The sequence below is a fragment of the Danio rerio genome, chromosome 1 (genome assembly GCF_052040795.2).
Source record: "Danio rerio strain M-AB ecotype USA chromosome 1, GRCz13ab, whole genome shotgun sequence".
Classification (NCBI taxonomy): Eukaryota; Metazoa; Chordata; class Actinopteri; order Cypriniformes; family Danionidae; genus Danio; species Danio rerio.
In genome coordinates this window covers 49,345,417-49,368,525 of record NC_141021.1, presented here as the reverse complement: position 1 = coordinate 49,368,525, position 23,109 = coordinate 49,345,417, and the positions used below count along the sequence as shown (strand labels likewise).

Below are 23,109 nucleotides of genomic sequence, written 5' to 3'. Positions count from 1 at the left end.
TCTCTCTCGGTCATTCTCAAGTTTCAAATTTAAATGAGCTTCATTGGCATGACAATATATATTATATAAGAATCGCAAAAGCTTTGTAAATTACATAAACAATGAATACAATAATATAGTGATTAAATAATTTATATATACATGCATAAAGAATCAATTAGATGTTTCATGAATAAATACACATCAAGAAAAGTCTAATATGGTTTGTTTTGACAACAAAATGCATTAAAGAGACCATCAAAATAAAGTGATACCAATACAAGTGTTGCCAAAGCATAGCATTTTACATAAACAATGAACAAATAATGTAGTGATTATTTAAAACATGTTTACTTGCATGAAGTTTTATAAATACATAGACAATAGGAAAAAAAGTCTAATGTGGTTATTACAAAGATAACGAAAGAGAAGAAAATGAATAATAATAGTAGAAATGTCCTTGCTCTGTTAAACAGCATTTGGGAAATATAAAAAAAATCATAGGGGGGCCAATAATTCTGACTTCAACCGTACATTTCATTCATTCATTTTCTTTTCGGCTTAGTCTCTTTTATTAATCAGGGGTCGCCACAGCGGAATGAACCACCTAAATACATAGACAATAAGAAAAAGTCTAATAAGGTTATTAAAAAGATAATGAAAGAGAAGAAAATTAATATAAAATACACAACTTTAATAAAGTATAATATAAGTATTGTCAAAGTATTGCAGATTACATTAACAATGAATAAAATAATATAGTAATTAAATGATACATAAATACATACACAATGAGAAAAAAGTCTAATATTATTAATTAGACTTCATTAGACTAGGTTATTTAAAAGATAAAGAAAGAAGAGACTTAAAATGAATAAAAATATAGTAAAATACCCAACTTTCTGTCTCTTTCGAATACTAATGAGCTTTATTGGCATGATTATATGTTATGTAATGTAACTTAGTATTGCCAAAGCATTTCACATTACATAAACAATGAATAAAATAATATAGTGATTATATAATACTTACATTCAAGCCCAAATGTATTCATACCCCTGGCAAATTCTGATTTTCTTTAGCCAGAAATGACACAGACTTCTCCTAAATGATAATAAGACGAAGTATAAGAGGCAAGATTGTGGAAAAATATTTATAATTCTCAGCTTTTTTTTTTACTTGAACAAAAAGTTAAGTCTATAAATAATTTCATGCTACACTGTATATACAGCAGCATATACATAAAAAACTAACACTTCAACACTTCCCATTCACTGAATGGGTGACGTCAGGCGTTGTCGAATTGCATTGTGGATCCGTTGGTGCTGCTTCAGAGGCGTTGCTCGCTGCAGAAGTTGGGACTAGCTCAACTTTTCAAGCGCCGACGGAAGCGTCAGCGAATCAGATCGCTGTATGCAAATGCACCAGCTCAGACAGTGGCCTATTGCTGACTAATTTCATTGGCTGACGCTGCTATGATGATTGCGTCAGCCCAAACTTCTGACACGCCCCTTGTCAAGCTTTGACGCTGAAGCCCCGTGTGAATGGGGCATAAACTGTACATTTAATATTCAACATTTTAGGATAAAACTGTAATAATTAATAATAATAATCAGTATATTTACAATGATTCATTTATAACCATCTAGTGTGTTTGTCTCTCTCTTTCTCTCGCTCGCTCTCTCCCTCTCTATCGCTCGGTCGCTCTGGCACACCTGAGCACCTGTGACACCTGAGCAGGTGTGCAGCAGTGTTTTGTCGTGTCACTACAGCTGTGGATCAGGTAATGCTGGACTGGCTCAGCTTCTGTGGTCCGGTTACATTGGAAGGTCAGGCTTGAGCGCCGAGCACAAAAAGGTCACCAGCCTTTCAGCTGCCGCCTAATTGAACTGAAACTCTAGGGCACATAATTATATTCACAGAGAAGGCCAAGCATAAAAGGGTACTCCAAGACCTTATTTTTTAATGACGAACAGTTTTATTTGGCAGTAAAATGAATAAAAAAACGTTAATAACAATTAAATTATTAGTTTGATTTTTAGTACAACAAAAGTATTCAACATTTATTTTTATGATGGCCATAAAATACAGAAGATTTTTGAAGAAACAGTATCCAGAAGTATTTTTTTATTTCAACTGTTTTTATTGATTTTAATTGTATTACAAAACCCAGCAAACGATACAGAATTTTAACTTATATATTATTTCAGAATGTACTTTCCCACCTCAACGTTTGTTAAACAAAAATGACATTTAAAATAAATTCTGAAACAAAATATTATACTGTACAAAATACATTTAAATTGACCAACGTGTGTGCGTATATAATAATTATAAAACAATGTTACATTGAATTTTAAAGGGCACCTATTTTACCCAGTTTTTCAAGATTTAAAACGAGTCTCTTATGTCTCCAGAATGTGTCTGTAAAGTTTCAGCTCAAAACACCCATCAGGTAAATTTTATACCTTTCTGAATATTGAAATGTACTGCTCTGAGCATCTTGTAACTGTTTTGTTGCCTGTGCCTTTAATGCTAGTCCTCCCCGCCCACCATTACCTCGTGCATTTCAGAGTGTGCCTCAATTTCTGCCTCGGCTGTGTCAGATTGTCACAGTGACAGACATGAAGGAAGCAGATCTCACGTAACGTTTGTGAGAAATACTACAGTAAGAACTTTCCCAATGATTATTTGATGTATTTGTTAAGTTAATTCAAGCCTTTGCACAACAATGAGTCACACACATTGTCATTACAGAGTTCACGCACAGACACACATACACACACAGCGCATGTATTTCACTTTGCATTGTCTTTGCAAGACAAATGTGACAGGATACACGTTAATATCCAGAGCTGTACGGATATACGTTAATGTACAAAATAAACCTTCTTTAACACCCACAATCTAGGATTGAAGCACCTTCTTTTATAAAGGTACTGACATGCGGCTGTGTTGATGAAGATATTAAAATCACTGTAATTCATTACAAACATGCACTGTTTTAAAAGCATTTTATCCCTTTTAGAGTCAGTAAAACAACCAAATGCTTGGACTAGCTCAGTTCAGAGACACAGTAAACACAGTGTGTCAAAGAGAGTGTTGTTACATCAGTCTAAAACTGAGAAGCATGGCTATTTTTTCCATCATGTTCTTGAGAGCTGTATCTGGTGTCCAGGTGTCTATTTTAGTTTGTGTGTGTGTGTGTGTGTGTGTGTGTGTGTGTGTGTGTGTGTGTGTGTGTACGTGTGTACGTGTTTTTGTGACATATCAGGACACAAATCTGTATAATGACATGGGTATGACACAGGTATTACAAAAAGGAGGTGAAATATGAGGACATTGGTGACGTCCTCGTTTCTCAAAATGCTTATAAATCCTACAGAATGAGTTTAATCGGAGAGTAATGCTGCACACAGTCTCCTGTGATGGTAGGGTTTAGGGGTGGGGTGGGGTGAGGGCAATACAATATACGGCTTGGGCTGCATAAAATGAATGGAAACCTATGTGATGTCCCCACTTTTCACAAAAACAAACGTGTGTGTGTGTGTGTGTGTGTGTGTGTGTGTGTGTGTGTGTGTGTGTGTGTGTGTGTGTGTGTGTGTGTGTGTGTGTGTGTGTGTGTGTGTGTGTGTGTGTGTGTGTGTGTGTGTGTGTGTGTGTGTGTGTGTGTGTGTGTGTGTGTGTGTGTGTGTGTGTGTGTGTGTGTGTGTGTGTGTGTGTGTGTGTGTGTGTGTGTGTGTGTGTGTGTGTGTGTGTGTGTGTGTGTGTGTGTGTGTGTGTGTGTGTGTGTGTGTGTGTGTGTGTGTGTGTGTGTGTGTGTGTGTGTGTGTGTGTGTGTGTGTGTGTGTGTGTGTGTGTGTGTGTGTGTGTGTGTGTGTGTGTGTGTGTGTGTGTGTGTGTGTGTGTGTGTGTGTGTGTGTGTGTGTGTGTGTGTGTGTGTGTGTGTGTGTGTGTGTGTGTGTGTGTGTGTGTGTGTGTGTGTGTGTGTGTGTGTGTGTGTGTGTGTGTGTTGTGATAGTCTAACAAATTGAATTTTAACCTAATTATAACATCTACCCAAATTTGTCTTACACCCCAGTAATGAAGCAGCCCGGCAGTCCAATCAGAAACATATTTAGTTTTAAAAGTGATTGATTTATTTTCCATTTATTTATTATTTTAGTTTTGAGTTCATTTTAAGAAAACAATTCATGTAAAATGTAGATATGGCATGAAGACAGTGGTTCTCAATTCCAGTCTTCGTGGCCCCCCGCCCTGCACTTTTTGATTATCTTTCTTACTTAAGACACCCGATTCAAATTGTCAGCTTATTAACAGAGAACCATGAACTGATTCTTATGTCTCAAATAAGTGAGACAGCAGACGAGAGACCAGAATTGAGAACCACTGCCAACATAGCTAAATTTCTCTGGCGTAGCTCTGACCCACACAATCAGGTTTTGTTTGGCTCACATGGTGCAGTGAATTACGGTACATGACTAGACTAAGTCTGGCTTCCAGACAAGGGCCAAACATGGACCATATCTGGGTCAAGCCACTCATATTAACTCATACCTGGGCCTGAACTGGGCCAGATAAGTTGGTGTGTCCTGATTGCAGTGAAATTGATAAACCCATGAAGCATTGCGCTTTAGTCACACTACAGTTATGCTTTTTCTCAAAGTGACTTGATTGGTAGAATTTTTTCTTTACTCAAAATATTATTTGATGTATTTTTAATGTGGTTCAAGACAAACTTACGTGGCCCACACATCAATTTTTAACATCTGGGCCAAGTACTGCCTTTTATATCTGGTCCAAATCTTATGAGTCGCCTTTGCCATCCCCGGCCCATGTTTGGCCCACATGCTGTAACAGTGCCTGATGAATGGCTGCTGTGCTAGCTTTATGCTAAATCTGGGCTAGAGTTCTTTGCTACCTGGGTGCATTAAGAAACGTTAAGTCTTTACTCCAGGTGGAGGAGTTCAAGAATCTGGGGTTTTCTTCACAAGTGAGGGAAGGATGGAGTGTGAGATTGACAGGCGGATCAGTGCAGCGGCAGCTGTAAAGCGGTCGATGTACCGGTCCGTTGTGGTAAAGGAGCTGAGCTGAAAGGCAGAGCTCTGGATTTACTGGTCAATCTACGTTCCTACTCTTACCTATGGTCACGAGCTTTGGGTCATAACTGAAAAGACAAGATCTCGAATACAAGTGGCTGAAATGAGTTTCCTTCGCAGGGTGGCAGGGTGCACCATTATAGATAAGGTTAGGAGCTCTGTCACCCGGGAGGAGCTCAGAGTAGAGCCGCTGCTCCTCCACATCGAGAGAAGACAGCTGAGGTGGTTCAGGCATGTTTCGGATGCCGCCTGGTGGATGAGTAGGGTCTGTCTGCAGACTGCAAGACAGGGACGTAACATGAAGGTGCGTAACTTGTAGTACGTTAGGGGCGTAACTTGAAGTTATGGTGACCCACATGTTAAAACTATGCTGTCGACTAGATGGCACTGTTCATCAGTTATAAACATCTACACCTACTCCACACCTAAACCCAACCATTTGTCCCATACAGGAGCTCATTTGTCCTATTTTGACATATGCCATAACAAATTGTGAAAATAACCCATCGAAGGCTTGACCATACAGAACCCTGTGTTGGCGTTCAATTCAGCATGACTGAAGAAAGTGGCTGGCCAGGTTATTTGCCTGATAAAAGACTATAAGCTAGTGTTTCATTTAATTTCATCCATTCCTAATGATTTTCATTCATTCTTTTCTTTTCGGCTTAGCCCCTTTCATAATCAGGGGTCGCCACAGCAGAATGAACCGCCAACTTATTTAGCATATGTTTTTACACAGCAGATGCCCTTCCAGCTGCAACCCATCTCTGGGAAACATTCAGACACACTCATTCACACGCATACACAAAGAAAAATTTAGCCTAACCAATTCACCTGTACCGCATGTCTTTGGACTGTGGGGTAAACCAGAGCACCCGGAGGAAACCAACACGAACGCAGAGAGAACATGCAAACTCCATATAGAAACGCCAACTGACCCAGCTGAGGCTCAAACCAGTGACCTTCTTGCTGCGAGGCTACAGCACTACCTACTGCGCCACATTTTCTAATGATATATGTAATAATATATAATACCTTTGTATTTAAAAAATAAGTATTGTTTTAATTTTCTTCATTCTAAATCTTTAGGAAATGTTTTTGGTACATCAAAAAGTGTGGTTATGATGGCCATCCGACAAGCTAATTCAGCACAAAATAGTGCTCAAAAAGTCACTTAAATGCAACCTATTTAAACCTTTACAATTAAATAGAAAATTAGGCTTATAACTAAGGTCCACTTTTTTAAGAAAAAAAAAAGAACTTCCCTTTTCACTAGGCTGGCAACGGGTCTGTCAAGGCCCCCAAATCACTGAAACCGCCCCCGTATGTTTGGTAGTTTCCTGCAGTACCGCTCTCTCGCCAGCAGAGCCCGCTAAACCGCTTTTTAAATCACTTCAGCTGCCGCATGACGCGTCATTGTTCGGGTTTTTAGGCAGCTGTTCATGAGTCAGCGGCTTCTCGATTGTTACGGGTGAAGTGGGCTCTGTTGCAGCGATGATTCACATGTTTGTGTGATAAAGGAACCGATTTTTGCCCGGTTATAATCCGTTCCTCCTCCTCCCGCCTTCCTCCGGCGCGCAGTCACGACTTCTGGATAATCTGAGGTGCGTTTGAGTCTGCAGACCAGACTGACAGGAATAAAACCGTGACCAACGAGAAACAGCAGAGCCTAAAAACACTTAAAACTTTAACAAGTGGAAACACTCAGGCGCTTGATCAATGTAAAATAAATTAGAGCTTGCTAAGCCACAACACCATTGGCTGATTAATGGTTTTTATTCCTAATAAAGTCTATAAATGCCAGTTATGATAGGCCCATTAAAAATTACTTGCCACGTTTTTTTAACAATCTGTTTATTGAGGTGTAACAAAAGTGTGACAATATAATACACACCACAATCATATTTACATCTTTAGCATTCATTCATTCATTTTCTTTTCAGCTTAGTCCCTTTATTAATCAGGTAAGGGGTCGCCACAGCGGAATGAACCGCCAACTTTTACAGCATATGTTTTACGCAGCGGACGCCCTTCTAGCCGCAACCCAGCACTGGGAAAAACCAATACACTCTCACAGACACACAATTTAGTTCATCCAAATCACCTATAGTGCATGTCTTCAGACTGTGGGGGAAACCGGAGGAAACCCACACCAACACAGGGAGAACAGAAATGCCAACTGACCCAACCGGGGCTTGAACCAGCGACTTTCTTGCTGTGAGGCGACAGTGCTAACCACTGTGCCACTGTGCCTCTCCAAATGAAACCCAGTAAAACATTTTAAAATACTTCTAGTTGAAACGGCGGTGATGGGTAATATGCTAGTCAATGATTTTCGACACTTTCAGAGTCAATAATAGGCTAATTAATTAATTGTTTTGCCTTTATTCTGATCCCTGTTCTGACTTTGGTTTATGTTTATTTGTTTACTATATGTTTATTTTTTTTTTACTTTTAAAGTGCTCTTAATACAGCTAACACTCACAAATGATGCAGATAGTTATACCCCAAAATAAACATGTACTCACTATTTCCTCATTCATAAATTTTTCCAAAGCCTTATGAATTTGTCTTTTCTGTTGAATACAAAAGAAAATATTTTGAAGAATGCTGAAAATCTGTAACCATTGACTTCCAGCAGGAAAATAAAATACAATGAAAGTCAATGGTTACAGGCTTCCATGCTCTCTTCAAACCTTTCTTCTTTTTTGTGTTCAACAGAAGAAAGAAACTCAGGTTTGGAACAAGTGAAGGGTGAATAAATGATGTCAGAAATGTTCGTTTAAATGAACTATCCCTTTAATGTCCTGTTTAAGACATAAAGTAACATCTTGGCCTGAGGGTGAGTAAATTAACATCACATTTTTATTTTGGGTGAACTACCCCTTTAATGCCACTCAGAAGAGGCTCCTAAATAAAGCAAAAGTGTTTTGTTTTTACTCTAAAAATAATTAAAGCTATGCGACGCTGTGGCTCACCGCAAGAAGGTCACTGGTTCGAGTCACGGCTAGGCCAGTTGGCATTTCTGTGTGGAGTTTGCATGTTCTCCCCATGTTCATGTGGGTTTCCTCAGGGTGCTTCTGTTTCCCTCACAGTCCAAAGACATGCGCTATAGGTGAATTGAATCAACCAAATTGGCTGTAGTGTATGAGTGTGTTAGTGAATGTGAGAGTGTATGGATGTTTCCCAGTACTGGGTTGCAGCTGGAAGGGCATCCTTACCCCTGATAAATAAGGGACTAATCCAAAGTAAAATTAATGAATGGTGACTTGTAGCCACTCATAGAGTTTGCTTTGTTTACAATACGTTCCCATTTAGATAGCTCTTAGAAGGATTCATAAATGCCTTGTAGCATCTTAACAAAGTCTCTGTCTTTTTACCGAGGCCTGATAAACTGCTCTGACCCTGTAGTTTTCTAGATTTATGGTCAAGTGGGCAGCAGGCCAAAGACAAAAAGATGAACTAGGTTTCTAGAGCCTGAAGCTATCGGCCCACCTGTCCAAAAATAGCCGAGTCCTGACCTGAGGCTTTGCATGAGTCAGTATTCTAGCTTCAGTGGACAATAAAGTACAGAGGACATGCAGAATAGTGCTGTTACAGTAATTATAAACCAGAACAAGTAACCAGGTCTGATATATGAAATACTAGTCCAAAAACTCACGGTGGCTCTGTGGGAGGCACAATCACCTCACAGCATGGAGGTCACTGGTTTGAGCCTTGGCTGGGTCAGCTGGCATTTCTGTGTGTAGTTTGCATACTCTCCCCGTGTTTGTGTGGGTTTCCTTCAGGTGCTCCAATACCCCCCCCCCCCCCCCCATTCCACTGTGGTGACTGCAGATTAATAAAGGGACTAAGCCGAAAAGAAAATGAATGAGTGAATATCAAAATTTAGTAATGGGGTGGCACGGTGGCTCAGTGGTTAGCACTGTCGCCTTACAGCTAGAAGGTCTTGTTCGAGCCCTGGGTGGGTGGGTTGGCGCTTCTGTGTGGAGGCATTTACTCCGGGTGCTCCGGTTTCCCCCACAGTTCAACGACATGTGCTATAGGTCAATTGGATGAACATAGTATAATTGTATCGTAATACAACCTACTGGGTCCAATTGACTTGATTAAAACTAATGCATGTTCTTTTTTTAACATTACAACTCTTTCAACGTATTATGTTTTTATTTCTTTTATTGGCTGAACAATGCAAAGTAGATACAATTCCACGTATTCACAAGCTTAAAAGACTTGCTTGGTCAATATGTTAATGAAGTCTCATTCATACATTCATTTTCTTTTCAGCTTAGTCCCTTTAATAATCTGGGGTTGCCACAGCGGAATGAACCGCCAACTATTCCAGCATATATTTTAAGCAGCGGATGCCCTTCCAGCAGCAACCCAGTACTGGGAAACATCCATTCACACACATACACTATGGCCATTTTTGCTTACCTAATTCACCTGTACCACATGTTTTTAGACTGTGGGGGAGGAAACTCAGACGAACAACATGCAAACTGCACACAAAAATGCCAGCTGACCCAGCTGAGGCTCGAACCAGCGACCTTCTTGCTGTGAGACGATCGTGCTACCTACTGTGCCACTGTGACGCCCATATTATTAAAGCCTATTACAGAAATATTCATTCATTTTCTTGTCGGCTTAGTCCCTTTATTAATCCAGGGTCGCCACAGCGGAATGAACCGCCAACATATCCAGCATATGTTTTACAACCAGCTGCAACCCAGTACTGGGAAATCATTAATATTAATAAAAATATCAATAAAATATGTGTTATTCAAATAAATCATGCTAAAAGTCTTAATTACAATAATGTAATAATTAAAATAAACAAATAAATACGATTTAAATTAAAATGAGGGATGTTTGAAATGTAAACAGCGACATAAAGATAGTGCTATAATATTCATTAATTTTCCTTCTGCTTAGTCCCTTGATTCATCAGGGGTTGCCACAGAGGAATGAACCGCTAACTTATCCAGCATGTGTTTTACACAGTGGATGCACTTCCAGCTGCAACCCAGTACTAGGAAACAGCCATACACACTCATTCACACACATACACTACGGCCAATTTAGTTTATTTCTTTTTGTAGCGCATGTCTTTGGACTTGTGGAAAATATTTGTGATCCTTAAAGTTTATATCATGTTTTGCATACTAATGAAGCATTTTTGCAGAAGTAGATAGAGCAGATAGGGATGATTTGTCTAAAATTTGACTTGAGCTGGGCAGCTAAACTTCTTGTCAGCAGTATTTTTTTTAACACAGAATATGTGCAGTTGAGAAAGCCTTAGACTTTTTAATGTTGTGAAGAGAATTTGTGGAGAATAAGGACCTATGTCTGGGGTGCAGCCAATGGAGGACTGGACAATGATTGATGAGTGATGAATTCCCCTAAACTCCACCTGTTAATATCAGCTGCCTATATAAGATGAAGTGAGGAATTTAAATGTGTTGAGCACCTCCTGGATGTAACTTTTGCATTGCTTTGAGGATAACAGAATCCTGTGAATCGAATTATTCATTTCGTCACCTTAGAATTATACGGTTGTATCTGACATTTTTGTCAAAATTGAGTTATTGACATATTCCTATTAAATGACTACTTATTTACATTATGGGATGTTTTTTTATTTTGCTTAAATTTCAAGACTTTTTATTTTAAAAATAAATGTTACACACGTACTGTTTGCCATATGGGAATGCAAAAACTTTGAAGCTCAATATCTCAAAATTATTCAGAATGCAGAAAAAACCTTATAATTCCAAGGTGACGATTTGTATCCAAAAAATTATGATTTTTGACATTGAAGGAAAACCTCTCACCTTTTTTATTGAACACGCATGGAATTGATTGAATATTCCAACACTCGGGGAAACATGCAAACTCCACACAGAAATGCAAACTGACTCATCTGGGGCTTGAACCAGTGACCTTCTTGCTGTGAAGTGACAGTGCTAACCACTGAGCCACCGTGCTGCCCCAATATAAATACATCTAAATAAAATGTATAATTCAAAAAGAAATTATGCAAAATGTTTAAATTTTGCAATTAAAATTATTAACAAATAAATACGAATTAATAATTAATAATGTAACCTAAAGTCACTAACATTTTCCCTAATAATATGTTAGACATTTTTATATTAATATTCCACAGTATGATTGTAATGTTTCTACTATTAAACTATTGTTGGATGGGGGTCACTTGCACCAGATTTGACCATCATTTTAACTTTATTACAGAGGAATTAAAATGAGTAGTATGAAATTCCGCACGGAGGGGCAGAATTAAAATTCAGAAAGAGCCGGACAGCGGTGACGTCAAACACCATCCATTCACTGTCTGACGTCACCGCGGAACGCGCTTGCGATTAGACGATATCAGAGCGCGTCTTTCTGTAGCTACAAGGACCCCACTTCCGCAATACCTCAGGCTAATACATCGCTGTAATACATGATATTTCTTAAAAACAAATTCACAAATAGTTGTTTTCTAGAAATTAAGTGCAAGACGACTGACAAATATATTTAGCTGTCATAACAAATTAGAAGGCGCCAGTTCTCATACATCCAAGTATGAGTTCGGAATCTCCTCAGTTATGTGATGGACTCGTGCAGACTTCACAGCTCCTCCGTCGTGTCTGTTTAAACGCGTGATGTAGATTTAGCCCACGGTTCTACTTTATTTGTTTAATGGGCTTTAAACAACAGATACAAGACCACAAAATAAAATAATTACAATTTTCTCTACTTATTATAGTACTATCTTTATCTATTTCCATTATTTGTTTATTTTAAACTGGATTTTGCATCATTTATTTTAATTATACATATTTAAATTATATTGTTTAATAAAAAATGTCGTTATTCACATAATTATAAATGAGTGATTTAAATTTAGCCTACTCTGTGAAACCCAATAAGTTAAGGTGACTCAAACACTTTTGCAACAAACCATTTGAGTTAAAAAGCCAATCTTAATGAGTACAGTGAACTTTTTTCATTTAGGTTGAAGTAATGAGGTATTAAATTAACTAATTACCTTCAACAGTTGGTTCAAATCTCTTTTCAAATGACTTTCAGTCAATTTTGAGTTAACTACTCTTTCATTTTAGAAAGTTGACTGTTGGATTTTACAGTGCACAGTTATACTTTATTATGCTTTAAACAACAGATACAAGACAACAAAATAAACATTTATAAAGCCAGGATGATTTATAGAAAATTCTTACAATTATAGACAAGTATGTCTTTTAATTAATCAAATAAAACAGAACACAGATGGACTTTTAATTGCCTTTCTGTTGGTACTACGTTGAATAGTACAGAAATGTTTTTAAATTCTTTATGAAACACTATAAAACTGATTTCTGTTAGAAAGTTTACCGTTACAAAGCAAAACTTAATCAACAAACTAAATAGATTAACAACAAAAACTTATTCACATAATCATAATTTAAATGTCAGAGAAGGACATTTTCAAAATGCTAATTAAATTGAAACACAAATAAGAGTGTTCTTATTTGCAAGTTTATTTTTATTTACACTGTAAAACCCCAAAAATTAAGGTAACTAAAACCGATTACAACAAACCATTTAAGTTCAAAAACTAATCCTATACTGTAAACTAAATCCATTAGAGTAAAAGAAGCAATTTGAGCACAGTAAAACCCAATAAATAAAGAGAACTCCAACAAACTGAGTTAAGGCAACTCAAACTGGTCGAGAAAACCAATTGCTACAAACTATTTGAGTCTGTGAACTTACTCCATTTTAGTTGAAGTAATGACGTATTAAATTAACTCATTACCTTCAACACTAAGTTCAAAACTCTTTTTTTAAGTGAGTAGAATTAACTATCAGTCGATTCTGAGTTAAATACACTCATTTTACAAAAGTTGACGTTTGGGTTTCACAGTGTAGCACATTTCATACAAGTGGCAATTCACAGTGTTTTACATAAACAGAAATAAAAGAGACAAGTATAAGAACATAAGAACAAATAATTACAGAGATTAAAATGTGTTAAAACATGTTTTAAAAGAATGAAAAAGAAAAGAAAGACAATGCTCATTCAGTAAAGGCACTAAACAGATGTGTTTTCAGTCATGTAAGCATCATACCATAGCTTTTTTAAATAACTACAGTGCCAAACGATGTGGGTACAATTTCCAAGTTTGAAATAGAGCTATTGAATTCAATATCCTTATCAAAATTGACCGAAAAAGCGTTTAACCGGTTAAAATCACGGCTCCACTAATAGCAAACACGAGCGTCGTCGTGATGTCAGTGGATTTTTAGGTGCCCCCTCAGGATGCCTGAATAGCTGCGCTCGCCAATGAGCGTCTCCACCAGTGTGAATGTCCTTCATTTCTCTGTCTGGCTGCTGAACTTGCCATCACGGATCCCAATTTGGATTTAAAACGGGAAAGGAAAGCACCCCTCCGGTTCGCCGCTGCCGCTCGAATCGCGTGACATTCTGGAGCGTTTAAAACAACTTTAACTGCGCGCGACATGGAGTGCCGAGTGCTGTCTATCCAGAGTCATGTCGTGAGAGGATACGTGGGGAACAAATCTGCATCCTTCCCGTTACAGGTGAGCAGCTTTATGCCCTGCTTATAATTATGTTATGACAGCGAAACGAGAGGTCACATGATCGATATTCCTCATTCACATGCATGTCTTTAAGAGGTTTATCAAGCGAACTTCTCTCATCCCACTGTTACATTCTCACAACTTGGCCTCTTGTTGTAGTGATTGACTTCTAATAACAGTGACTAAACTAGAGATTTGAGCAAAAGTGTTGTCAAAACACCGGTATGTTGCTTTGACATGATCCCGCTGCGGTGAGATCAGCGGCTGTCATCATTTCCAGGAGTGACATTGATCATCAGCGGCGCAAAATGATTCATATATCATTGAATCTCGGCTCCTGAAAGATCATTTGGCATGAGGGATCGCGCCTCGTCCAAACTATTAAATCGGGCTCATTAGCTTTTGAATGGCTCCAGCTGTCATGCGAGCGGAAAGCGGCTGTCTTTCCCTTCCCTTCTTCTGCATGCTCGCGCTGTCTTACGTTTTCGAGACTGACGTCACAGCCGGGAGACTCAATTCTAGCAGAAATCGTGACACATTTTTCTCTCTCTCACCTTCCAGTCTCGTATTAATCAATCCCACGCTCGAGTAATACACCGCATTAGTAACATGTCCTCAATTTAAATTCGTCGTGTGGTTCTTTGACAGAAAGGTTCATGTTTTGGATTTGGGGTCCAAGTCTGAGTGTTTAAATCACTGATAGTGCTGGTGACTGAGGTGAAGTTGGTTTTGTATTGGCACATTCTGGGTTTCTCCTTATAATACTGTTTCACAAAAGTATTCTTTGGGCGACATGGTGGCATATTGGTTAGCACTGTTTCTTTACAGCAAGAAGGTCGCTGGTTCGAGTCCTGGCTGGGCCAGTTGGCATTTCTTTGTGGAGTTTGCTTGTTCTCCACGTGCTCGCATGGGTTTCCTCTAGGTGCTCTTTTAAGACATGCACTATAAGTCAGTTGAATAAACCGTATTCAATTGAATATAGAATATAGGTGAATTGAATATAGGTGTATTGAATATAGAATATAGGTGAATTGAATAAACCGTATTGAATTGAATATAGAATATAGGTGAATTGATTATAGGAGAATTGAATAAACCATATGACATTGAATGTAGAATATAGGTGAATGAAATATAGGTGAACTGAATAAAGGTGAATTGAATAAACCTTATTGAAAATAGGTGAATTGAATATAGGTGAACTGAATAAACCGTATTGAACTGAATAAAGAATATAGGTGAGTTGAAAAAACCATATTAAATTGAATGTAGAATATAGGTGAATTGAATATAGGTGAATTGAAGAAATCGTATTGAATTGAATATAGAATATCGGTGAACTGAATATAGGTGAACTGAATAAACCATATTAAACTGAATACAGAACATAGGTGAATTGAATACAGGTAAATTGAATATAGAATATAGGTGAATTGAATAAACTGTGTTGAATTGAATATAGAATATAGGTGAACTGAATATAGGTGAATTGAATAAACCGTATTAAATTGAATGTAGAATAGTGATGAATTGAATAAACCATATTGAATTCAATATAAAATATAGGTGGACTGAATATAGGTGAATTGAATATAGGTGGACTGAATATAGGTGAACTGAATATAGATGAATTGAATAAACCATATTGAATTGAATATAAAATATAGGTGAACTGAATATAGATGAATTGAATAAACCATATTGAATTGAATATAAAATATAGGTGAACTGAATATAGGTGAATTGAATAAACCGTATTGAATTGAATGTAGAATAGTGATGAATTGAATAAACCATATTGAATTCAATATAAAATATAGGTGGACTGAATATAGGTAAATTGAATATAGGTGGACTGAATATAGGTGAATTGAATATAGGTGGACTGAATATAGGTTAACTGAATATAGATGAATTGATTAAACCATATTGAATTGAATATAAAATATAGGTGGACTGAATATAGGTGAATTGAATAAACCGTGTTAAATTGAATATAGAAAAAAGGTGAATTGAATATAGGTGAATTGAATATAGAATAAAGGTGAATTGAATAAACCGTATTGAATTGAATATAGAATATAGGTGAATTGATTATACTGTAGGTGAACTGAATATAAGTGAATTGAATAAAGGTGAATTGAATAAACCGTATTAAATTGAATGTAGAATAGTGATGAATTGAATAAACCATATTGAATTCAATATAAAATATAGGTGGACTGAATATAGGTGAATTGAATATAGGTGGACTGAATATAGGTGAATTGAATATAGGTGGACTGAATATAGGTTAACTGAATATAGATAAATTGAATAAACCATATTGAATTGAATATAAAATATAGGTGGACTGAATATAGGTGAATTGAATAAACCGTGTTAAATTGAATATAGAAAATAGGTGAATTGAATATAGGTGAATTGAATATAGAATAAAGGTGAATTGAATAAACCGTATTGAATTGAATATAGAATATAGGTGAATTGAATATAGAATAAAGGTGAATTGAATAAACCGTATTGAATTGAATATAGAATATAGGTGAATTGATTATACTGTAGGTGAACTGAATATAAGTGAATTGAATAAAGGTGAATTGAATAAACCGTATTGAATTGAATAGGTCGTAGTGTATGTGTGTGAATGAGAGTGTATGGGTATTTTCCAGTACTAGGTTGGGCATCCGCTGTGTAAAACATATGTTGGATAAGTTGTTGGTTCATTCTGCTGTGGCAACCCCTGATAAATAAAGGGACTAAGCCGAAGGAAAATGAATGAACAATCTTTGCAAATTCTAAATAGGGAAATCAAATCATATTAGCAGCCAATGACTATTAAAGTACAACATTGTTCACAGTCAATAGTGCTGATGTTGTTTTGAAGTCATACTTATGCAATTTCAGATCGGATATTCAAAGTATCATGTTTTAAATTGTCGCTGTTCAAAAAAAATGAATGAATGTGCAAATATAAACCAATTTTACCCCAATCTGCTAGTGATACTACAAATAAGTGAAATGAACCTTTTGTTTTACCCTTCAGATTCTTTCAGTGTGTTCCTGTGACTTTCTTGTCTCACATTTTTGAGCTCTTTTATTTGTGTGATCGTTTAGCTTAGCTCTCAAACTCGATTCCTGGGTGGCCACAGCTCTGCACAGTTTTGCTCCAACCCTAATCAAACGCAGCTGATCAAACTAATCAAAGATTACAAGAGACTACTAATTGGAGGTGGTTGGAGCTAAACTGTGCAGAGCTGTGGCCCTCCAGGAATAGAGACCATAGTTAGAGACCATTTAGCAAGGAATATTTTTTAATAAAAAGCATACCTAAAACATTTAACCTTTAGCTGTGGATTAAACCTAGACGGATAAAGGTTAAATGACACAATTCTTCTGGAATGTTGATAAACTGACACAATACTATTGGATTGTTGATAAAATGAGAACACAAATACTTCCAAAAGTGCAAGTATACTATTAAAATACTAGAGCTCAACAGTTTGCCTCTGGAAGTAAAATCCTCATCGTAAAAATGTTTTGTATAAAAAATGTCAATTTAATTATATAATTCATGTTTTCTATCTGTCTATCTATCTATCTGTCTGTCTGTCTGTCTGTCTGTCTGTCTGTCTGTCTGTCTGTCTGTCCGTCCCGTCCGTCCGTCCCGTCCGTCCGTCCGTCCGTCCGTCCGTCCGTCCGTCCGTCCGTATCTATATGTACTTTTTTGCATTTTATCTACTGTATTGGAGATCTAGAACTCTGGCATTTGTTAATCTATTAATATGATTAATCTATTTTTTACTCACATTTAGCACAGATTGAAATTGGCTGGACATGCAAAAACACAAAATCTTTACGAAATATGGTTTTGTGTTGAAAAGATGCACCAAAATCATATTTCATGAAGATTTTGTGGACATGGATGTGCAGCAAAAATGATATTTATTTTTCATGGCAGTGTAAACACAGCCTAAGACTTTTTAATTCCATATGGAAAAATACTTTCAGAAGTTGAAAAAATGGGTGCTATTACATAAATGATTTTCACATTCATATTACATTCAGATCAGGGGCGTCACTAGACCCCATTAACTGATGCACACATGCCCCAGTAAATATTACCAGTGCCCTAGAAAATGCTTTGATATACGATTTTCTTTATATACAAGTTTATTTATTAAGTGTGGTGATTCAAGAACAAAGATGTTATTCTCTATGTGCAACCAAACCAATGCTGGCAAAAACAATGTAGTTTAATCAAAAAAATAAATGAAAGTTATGCAAGTGCTCAGAAAAATAATTTTTCTTAACATCCCCGATCCTGCTTGTCACGCAACTCCAACTCCCGGTGTGTTGCAAAATCTGCAAAACTAAAGTTTAAATGATATGATGCTGATATTATTTTGACTTAGCATGGCTACTGATTTTTTTTGTATGAAGCAGAAAGGAGGGATGCTGAGTCAAGGAGATATGAGTTAATAAACCTAATTCTCTGCCATGTGTCAAGTCTAAGACAACATATAATTTAATAAAACATCTTTTTGTATTCTATAGACTTTTCTAGAGTATTTCATTCTAATGAAATTAATATTCATGCAAAAGATTTCTTAATTATCTTATTATCACTCCAATTGTGTGTAGATTGTTTTCCAGTTACATTTATGATTAGTTTGTTATTTTATTTAGAATAATAATTGTAATATAATAATAACAGTAATACTTTTATTTATAATCATTTTATTTATTTTTTATTATATATATATATATATATATATATATATATATATATATATATATATATATATATATATATATATATATATGAATATTATATATATATAAATGATTATAAATAAAAGTATTAATGTTGTTATTATTATATTACAATATAATAAAAACAGTATGTATATATATATATATATATATATATATATATATATATATATATATATATATATATATATATATATATATATATATATATATATATATATATAATTTATTTATTTATTAATTTAATTGAAAAAAAAATTTCAATAGAGCTTTATGTAGCAATTCCCCTGCTTCAGATTCTTTCAGTATTTTCCTGTGACATATTAACCAGCTCCCAGTAGGCAGTATTATTAAAACTTCTCTGACTCCTTTTCATTAGGCAGCACCTTCTGATCTCACTAAAGAGGCCAAATAATGTTTCATTTTTCGTTTTATTTATCGTGTAAGACATATGAATGTACATGGATTTGACATCAAAAGTAATAGTTTTCAATCAAAGGGATTGATAGTTTCTAACAGACAACACTAATCCAGAACTGGCTAAAAATAGCATCAAAGCTAAATAAAGCAATAGCAAAAAAAAAAAAAAAAAAGAAGCAAAAATAGCATGTTCTCTTTAGAAATGTGATTGTGATTATTTACTCAGGAAATGGATAGAAGTTGAGTTGACATGGGTTAATAATAATAATTCTTAATAATGTCAATAATCATGCGTTTTGTGTAGGAGTATTTGTTTATGTAACCATTACAGAACCTACACTCTCAGAAACAAAGATATGAGAGCTGTCACTGGGGTGGAACCTTTTCAAAAGTTGCATATTTGTACTTAAAGGGTCCATATTGGTTCCTCAAAGGTATATATTAGTACCTAAAGTTTTCAAGAGGTCCAGTTTTATACAGTTTAGGTACAGTATGTACTCTTGAGTTATTCATAAATATACCTTATTGTTTTTCTTTTGAAAAGTTGCCACCCCACTGACAGCTCTTGTGCCTTTATTTCTGGAAGTGTAGGGTTAATTGCATATGGATTATTTTATGCATTTATTACTATTTTCGTAATAAAATGTGTTTGTTTGTCAGGTCATGGGGTTTGAGGTGGACTCGATCAACTCTGTACAGTTCTCCAACCACACAGGTAGGCTGACACAATCTTTCTGTTCATTACGGTCAAACAATGGCATTCGTAAGCATTTGTACTGTAGATCAAGCATTTGTGTGCATTCAGTGTTTTGTGGAATCTTATCATTTGTTATGATGTAACACATGGTTTGATGAGTAGAACAGTATGATGTCATAATTAGGGCCAGATGGAATCCTTTTTGCATGTTCTTTAACATTAAACACTGGAAATACTGTATGTCAAGGGGGTTTTAACATTGTGTAGTCAAGAGTTTAAATAATCTGCAAAGTTTATGTCAAACAATACAACATTTTAGCTAATGTTTCTCAAATCTGCTGTTATTCTGTCATTTTCTTCAGTGAAATAAGTTACAAACACTTCAGCGTGTGCTTGCTTCTCAAATTTCAGACATTTCATTCTGCATTCTGAGTTTATATTTCATAACTGCCTGTTAAAAACTCTCACAGTTCACTTTCTTCACTGTTTTTCAGAATTGTGTCTTCATTATAAACTCATTACTTATATAGTTACAACAAGTTATATAAAGAATTTAGACTTTTTCGAGTTTCTATCTTGCATTTAGGTTTGTGAAAAAAAAGTCTGAATTATGAGATGAAAAGTTGAAGTTACCCTTTCTTTCTTTCTTTCCCGTAGCATGCAAAAAAGGCTGTTTTAAACATTTGTGCATGTGAAGTAAATATTTATTTTTTTTAACTTATATTTATTAGAGAATACAACATTGCATGGAGTACAATATAGTGTAACAGTTTTTTTGCATGTTACACCTTCAATTTCTATCTACCAAAATGGTTGTAAATACATGTACTGAACAAAAAGCATTCGCGGGTCATAAAAAAAGAGGGAACAATTTTTTTCATAAAACAACAATTATAATAATTATTATATAAAAATATATATAAAGTGAAGAAAGAAAGAATAAAGTTGCCTTGTTCTCCGATACTTCACAGAGTTCAGTATGGCTCATTATTAAGAATTAGAGGCATGACAGGAGACCATCTGTTTAGGAAAATAGTTTTTTAAAATCATAATACATATGTTATTTGTTCCATTTGTTTCCACACTTTTTGAATCCAAGCATTATATGATGTGAAGTTAATATTTTAAGTTAACCTGACTAAACAGTTCCCCTGACTGATTATTCAATGAACGTGATTCAAAATTTATTGCACAATATATTAGGTTCGTAACACTTGACAAATAAACAGTAAAGAAAAACTCCCTTCAGTTTCCAGTGGTTTGTAAATTTCCTGTGTTTGCATGAAACATTAAGAGGCACCAGAGACCCGAATTTCTGGTGTTATTTTATTGTAAGTTTATGAGTTTTGAGCAGTTTTCACTTGTACCGTGCACCTAAATTAATTTTCACATTCAGCACTCTGTAGTACCCCTCGACCTATTTTCTCCTTTTAAACACGAGATGCTTCATTAAAATGATTAAAGCTTATATTGCATTCAAATGCTGTGATGGTTCATTCTGACTGTGAGGGAGAAGATAAGTGCAGATAGTGAGCTGTCCAAACAGGCCAAGCACTGATCCCAGTACTTTCACTTGTTTGGATAGTGCACTTCAGATCTGGTGGGTCCTATTATTATTGTTGCTTGCAAGAGGAGATTGCTTTTAGTCACCTGCTTATAAACACACTGTTCCTGCTGATCTCTTTATTTAGTTTTTTAGCCTCCCTCATGCTCTTCTGCCAGGTACTGTCCTTCTAATTTAAAACAGAAAATGACTTTTTTTGGTATTTAGAGATTGTGAAAAGGTTGATGCAATTCAACATGACTTTTCTACAGTAAATCTCCTCAAGCAACTTTTCTTATGAATCACTCTTTCAAATTGAACTTTTCTTTTACAATAAAAACAGTGAAATTAATCTAAATGGTTTTAAACATTATAAAATTAATTAAAGTCTGTGGTCAGATTAAATAGATGGCACTATTTCTACATTTTAAATGGCACAGAATTGTGGATAAGTATATGAATTTGGACACAACAGGCTTGCATAAGAAGAGGAGTTAAAGAGGGGCTACATTTTCTTAAATTAAATTAAAATGCGTTTGGTGTAAGTTGTCATGTGAATTTGTTGGATAGGAGTAGGACGCAATTTGCAATTTACAATTTACAATTTACAATATGCCTATTTTAGGGGCGGCACGGTGGCGCAGTGGGTAGCACGATCGCCTCACAGCAAGTAGGTCGCTGGTTCAAGCCCCAGCTGGGTCAGTTGGCGTTTCTGTGCTAAGTTTCCATGTTGTCCCCTTGTTTGCATGGGTTTCCTTCGGGTTCTTTGGTTTTCCAAACAGTCCAAAGACATGTGCTATAGGTTGAGACAAGTTGGTGGTTCATTGCGCTGTGGCGACTTCAGATTAATAAAGGGACTAAACCAAAAAGAAAATGAATATTTCCTATTTTAGCTAAACTTGTTACATGGTTTATTAGCATGCAGCAAAGCAAGGAATTGTAGAGCATAGGTCTCAAACTCGATACCTGGAGGGCCACAGCTCTGCACTGTTTTGCTCCAACCATAATTAAACACAGCTGATCAAACTAATCAAGGTGTTCAAGACTAATAGAGAGTATTAAGCAGGTGTGAGTTGGAGGTTGGAGCTAAACTATGCAGAGTTTTGGCCCTTCAGGAATTGAGTTTGAGATCATTAATGTAAAGGATGTGGCTGGGATATGGAAGTTGAAAACTAGGGCTGCACGATACTAGGAAAATTTAGGATTATAGGAATAGGAATATAACATTTCCCAAGTGAAATTTTAAAATGGTTTATATGTTTAATAATCATATTAAAATAAGCAGGTAATACATATTTTTCTGATCTGTATGATTTTAATTCAGGCAACAACAAAAAAAAAAAAAAATCAAGCTGCAGACACTGATGCTGATGATACATTTTAATCAATGTTGCTTGCCAAAATTTAATTTTGGAAATGATTCCATAAATGGGCAAGCAGGTGAGACACAGGGTGACTCATTAGGGCAATGGGTTACAGATAAAATATTGTTGGCTGTTGTTAATGGAATAGTAGCCAAGCAACATCGCTCTGTAAAATTGGCGCTAACATTGCTCAAAAAGTAGCCATGTGTATCATCAGCATTAGACTATGAATGCTTGAAAACCCAGACAGTCTTGTTTGTTGTTGACATTTTCTTGCTTCTCTCAACAATTTTACGCCACTTGTATTTATTTCAGCTCTGGTCTGAGGCGTTAGGTTCATTTTTGGGTCAGCCTAGCCAGCAGCTTAAAAACACGTACTGGGAAGGTGGGTAAAAAGATTGTAAGCCATTTGATTGGTCAAATTTGGATACAAACAAACCTATGCATGCAATACATGCACATATAGAAATAAAAAAAAATTTTCACAGATACAGATAATGCATTTACAATTATCTCCATACCATTAATTCATTCATTTTCTTGTCATCTTAGTCCCTTTATTAATCCGGGGTCGCCACAGCGGAATGAACCGCCAACTTATCCAGCAAGTTTTTATGCAGCGAA

At 35.9% G+C, this 23,109-nt stretch overlaps 1 protein-coding gene and 1 long non-coding RNA gene across 3 annotated transcripts in view; both read left to right on the top strand.

Annotated features, from left to right (window-relative positions):
* pdxkb (pyridoxal (pyridoxine, vitamin B6) kinase b) overlaps nucleotides 1-23,109 on the top strand; it is a 67,387-nt gene that overhangs the window by 15,027 nt on the left and 29,251 nt on the right. The window contains 2 exon segments of one of the 2 annotated variants that reach the window (NM_001145586.1): nucleotides 13,605-13,685; nucleotides 19,542-19,596. In NM_001145586.1, the coding sequence (NP_001139058.1) occupies nucleotides 13,605-13,685; nucleotides 19,542-19,596 (136 nt within the window). 2 annotated transcript variants of the gene reach the window in all.
* On the top strand, nucleotides 15,993-19,062 carry LOC147847005 (uncharacterized). Its single transcript, XR_015476996.1, has 4 exons — nucleotides 15,993-16,104; nucleotides 16,183-16,934; nucleotides 17,941-18,384; nucleotides 18,729-19,062. It is a non-coding gene; the product is annotated as an uncharacterized LOC147847005 (long non-coding RNA).